The sequence below is a fragment of the Arachis hypogaea genome, chromosome 20, assembly GCF_003086295.3.
Source record: "Arachis hypogaea cultivar Tifrunner chromosome 20, arahy.Tifrunner.gnm2.J5K5, whole genome shotgun sequence".
NCBI lineage: Eukaryota > Viridiplantae > Streptophyta > Magnoliopsida > Fabales > Fabaceae > Arachis > Arachis hypogaea.
The window spans coordinates 11,538,180-11,542,963 of NC_092055.1; the positions used below are offsets into that span (position 1 = coordinate 11,538,180).

The 4,784-nt window shown below is 32.5% G+C and overlaps 1 protein-coding gene across 1 annotated transcript; it reads right to left on the reverse strand.

The window, feature by feature from the left end:
* Positions 1-1,159: 1,159 nt before the first annotated feature.
* LOC112784970 (RNA demethylase ALKBH9B) lies at positions 1,160-4,546 on the reverse strand. Its single transcript, XM_025828364.3, has 6 exons — positions 4,250-4,546; positions 3,289-3,744; positions 3,095-3,180; positions 2,384-2,694; positions 1,869-1,940; positions 1,160-1,795 (listed from the first exon to the last, which is right to left on the reverse strand). The coding sequence occupies exons 1-6, from the start codon at positions 4,365-4,367 to the stop codon at positions 1,507-1,509; spliced, it is 1,332 nt and encodes a 443-aa protein (XP_025684149.1). The 5' UTR covers positions 4,368-4,546; the 3' UTR covers positions 1,160-1,506.
* Between the last annotated feature and the right edge of the window lie 238 nt (positions 4,547-4,784).

A 4,784-nucleotide genomic window follows, 5' to 3' on the forward strand; every position in this document is an offset into this window, starting at 1 on the left:
AAATAAAACTTAAACCTAGCTTAGAAATATTAGAGCATTATAAATTAAAGAAATGTAAACTTCTTTTTATAAATATTTTTTAATAAATTTTTTATTTTTAGTATTCTGAAAGGTTGTAAATCTATTGAAATAAAAAGAGAATTTTTTTTTAACATTTAAAAAAAAAGATTAAATACATGTTGCTGTAAAAGGTAAACTTTAAAGTGGATATGTACGCTTAGAGGCACATAATAAAAAATGTCCCATTTTCGTAAAATTAAAAAAAATCTACAATAAACTCATCCAAACAGCGGCCACATCTCCATGCTATATCAACGGAGATAGGGATGGCAAAAATCCCCAGCGGGGCGGGTATCCGCGGGGATTTACCCGTCACGGGGCGGATATGGGGACGATTTTGTACCCGCGGGGATGGGGGACGGGGCCCCGTATATTAAACGGGGCGGGGGCGGGGATAGAGGTCCCCGCCCCGTGGAGACCCGTTTAAACCCCGTTTATGTAAAAAGACTAGAATACCCCATTTGTGTGTATTGTGATTTTGTTAAGTATAATTTATATGATTATAATTAAGCATTTGTTATCATCTTCATTATCTTTGTTTGCTTTTTCTGTTATAATTATTATGATTTGGTTAAGCATTTGTTATAATTATTTTGAAATTTTTATTATTTTACTTTGATTTTGAATTTTTGGTTAAGTATTTGAGTGCTATACATGTAATTCATAATATTAAAGTAGATATTGATGTAAGTAAAATACTAAATTATATACAATACACTATTTTTTTAATTTTTTTCTAATTTTTTTTCAATTTTTATTATTTTTTATAAAAATCCGCGGATATCCACGGAGACCCGGATCCCCGGCGGATACGGGGCCCCCGTTACCCGTCGCGGGGACGGGGCGGGGATGGGGACGGATAATGGAGGCGGGGGCGGGGGGCAGGGGGCATGTCCCCGCCTCCATGGGGACCCGTTGCCATCCCTAAACGGAGACCAATAACATTAACCGGCTAGCCAAGCTGAAAGGACTAGTGTCTCTTAGCGTATCATGCTTTTTCAAGAGTAGATAGGTATACACGTGTTGCATTGCTGTTATCTGAAGAGAAATATCTGTAAATCTAAAGATTTACATCTTTACTGTAGAACGACCCACAATAAAAACCATAAGTAATTTGAAGTTTATTCCAACTTTCTTTTTTCGGTTTGATAAAGTGAAAAGCTAATAGTGCCTGAATAAGGCACATGCAAGAGCCATAAATATCTTATTCGTACCATACAACATTGATTGACATATATATATATATATAAGGCAATAATGTTATTCGTACACCAAAATCAATCACTAAAATCAGTCACCAACATATTTGTGTATAAATACATATGTAGTTTAATTTATTTTCAATATATATTTTATACTAGTGACTGACTTTAGTGACTGATTTTGGTATACACATAGCATAGTCGATATTTACAATACAGAAAAATGAAACAGGTCCACTGAAACTCATTGCATGTGTCCAAATTTGTTGACCTTAAATTTCCCAAAGCTATGCCTACCAATACCATTGAGGGGAGGAACTTCACCTTCCACATTAAACATTTTTTTTCTGTTCTTGGAAAATGTCTCATATTCAGATTCAGATTCAGCACTTTGAGCCTTCTGTTGTTGGATTTCTATAACGGGTTTCTTAGGAGATGAAATGAAACGTGGCTTGATACCCTCTAGCTCTGGATCCGGTAAAAATTTGTATGGTACCTTCTTTGGATCCATCTTTCTAAAGGTAATGGAAATTCTGCAAAATTCATTCAAATATTTAAGAACTAATACACCGGAAAAAGAATAGAAAAGGACATTAAATTTTAGACCTTTTAGACTTGACAGATGGAATACAATGCTTAGCAATATTAGCTCCATTGCCATTAATGACAAACACTGACCTGCATGATTAAAATGACAAATAAAATTGGCAATGAACATGATCAAAAGAACCACATTAAACTTTACCTACCATAGTATAACACTAATCCATATAGAAACAGGAGTCATGGTCTTTTTATTAGAGTAAACAGTCGTACATTTTGGTCCCCCACAATCTTTATTGGTTAGAAGTGTTCGAGAAGTACTCTTATTAGACAAATTAGTCACTTTATTGCTTTCAATCAAATTTTTAACATATATATTAGACAAATAACAATTTGGTTCCAAAAATATCATTATAAGACAAATTAATTAATTTTAAATTGTCAGAAACCAGTTTTTGGAACTTTGAATAAAAATTTATCAGAAAACAAAGTATCTATTATTTCTTAGAATTAATACAAAGGTTTACTCTTTTTATTCCTATTCGTGAGAATAGAAGAATACAAAAACACAATCTTACCCGACGGGCAAAGGAATGGAAGCCGGTCCGGAAAACTCTCCGGGACTAAGTGCCTGCAAATTTTTTCCAAAGAGTATGTCACACTGATTCAAGAATGACACGGTATAAAATGGCCTCAGAAAATCGTGGTGATCGATATGAGGTGGAATGCAGTCCCCTTCATCATAGATGTTCACAATGCAACTATCAGGAATGCAGGTGGAAGGAACAATGTTCCACCTAACCATTCTCTTTATCATTTGCTTGAACAAAGATGGTAAAGGATCAACTTCTTCATCTTTGACAATTCCCGGAGAATTTCCTTTTTTATCCTGTAAAATTTTGTTAAGAAATAACTAACACATCATGCAACTGAGACTATATATTAATAATAGTATTATAAGTTACTATATGTAATTATTGTTAATTAGGCACTCTTTAAGTACTCTTTTAAGTACTCTAATTTATATAACTTGTTAGAATAAGTTTATTAGGGTTTAGGTGTTTGATGCTGTATGTAGTGAGTAAAGGTGTATATATAAATGATGGTAATAATAAAAGTATGTGATTTCATACCTTAACTATTTCTCTTTTCTTCTTTCAGAATTTTTTTCATATGATGTTTGCTCCACTTTTTCACTACTCACTTTGAATAGAATTTTCTTACATCATACAGGAAAGTACATTACATTACATTCATTATAGATTGTAACATATAATAAAATAGAATACCTCTGCATAATTGTAACAGCAACCAAATTGAATTGTGACGCGCCCTTTACCTCGCATCCACTTTTTAGGCTTTGAATATGTGCGTTCTGTAAACAAAATAGGCCAAATAATTTAGTTGTAACAATTTTATAAGATGAAGCAGGATTTTAAGGAATAAAATGAAGCAGATTAGAAACATATATATCTATATATACCTTTAAGCTTCCCTTGCATTCCCCTCCATTGTAATCTGTATATACACTCAACAATTTTCCTCTGCTCCATAGGATTGAAAACCTGAGTATGAAGTTCAAGTCCTTGGAGCACATTAATCGATTTCCCATCTACCCTTTCAATGAGGCTAAAGTCCTTCTTACATTGAACTTGGGAATACCTTATACACTCTTTTTGTTTATCCAATTCTTCATTTCCAAATTTAGAATCCCCACCAATCCCGTCGTTTATCCACAACTCGAAATCAGATTGTTTGCTACCCAAGGATTCAGGTGAAGAAGAATCAAAATGGTGTCCATTACTCGAACTATCCTTCTGCTTTCGGTTCCTTTTACTATAAGATTCTGAGTTTGAAGAACTTCCATTCACATGGTTGTCTCTTATATCTCTAGAAGACTCCAAGCCTTCATCAAGGTATAGCGTCCCATTCAACTTTCCTGCATTTAATTTTGGTAAGCATTGCTTAAATTAATCACCAAACACAACCAATATTTTCGGATAATCATTTGTGTATTACTGTGAATATATTTTTAACAAACTATGAGAACAATCAAATATCTCGTGTGATAATAACCAATCTCGTTTACAAGAACAAAAAGTGTGTACTAAATCATTAGGAATGCAGAAAAAAAAACTGAATTAATTATCCTTTAATACATTTTTAAAAATTTTAGAATTTCAACTACATGCAGACAAAAGAATATATATATATATATATATATATATATATATATATATATATATTAAAATTTAAAAAATGTTCAGGCCGGTGATAAGAGAGAGAAAGACAAAAAAAAAAAAAGCATAATTAAAAAAAGTAATTAGCTGATTTATCTGACTTGTGAGTGTGAATGTTAGAAAAAAATTATGTAGTAGTTGCTTACTAGTTAGCATAAGATAGAAAGATAGAAAAGAGTCACAAAAAGAAAAAGTTCTAGATACTTTTGTTACGAAGGAGTGTAAGGCGGTGATGCAAAAGATGGTGGCAGTGATGGCAGAAACCGTCAGAGAGAAGGTTGAGTATTTCATGGTCGGAGGACGAGCTCAACAGCTTCTCCATTTGCAACAGTCTTGAGAGAGAAAGAGAGAGAGAAAGTGAAGTTGACTGAGTGAGGAAGGTGAAGGGCGGGTGCCAAGTAAAGTCTACGCAGAGAGAAATAAGGTAGCGCACACTTACAACTTACAACTCACAAACACTTTAAGCTGCTAGGTTTGCTCCCGATTTATTCATTCTAGGGTAACATCTAAATTGGCCTTAAATTCGAATTACACTTTTTTATCGATTCGAATTGGTCTAATAAATGTACTTATATTTATTACATTTTAATAATATATAAAAATTTAACAACTTTTTAAGTACTCTTTTTATAAAATATTTAAAAACAAATTTATTAACTGAAATATTTAACAACTTTTTATAATCTTTTAATAATATTTATTAAATACTTTTTTTAAAATATTTAAAGTATATAAAAAT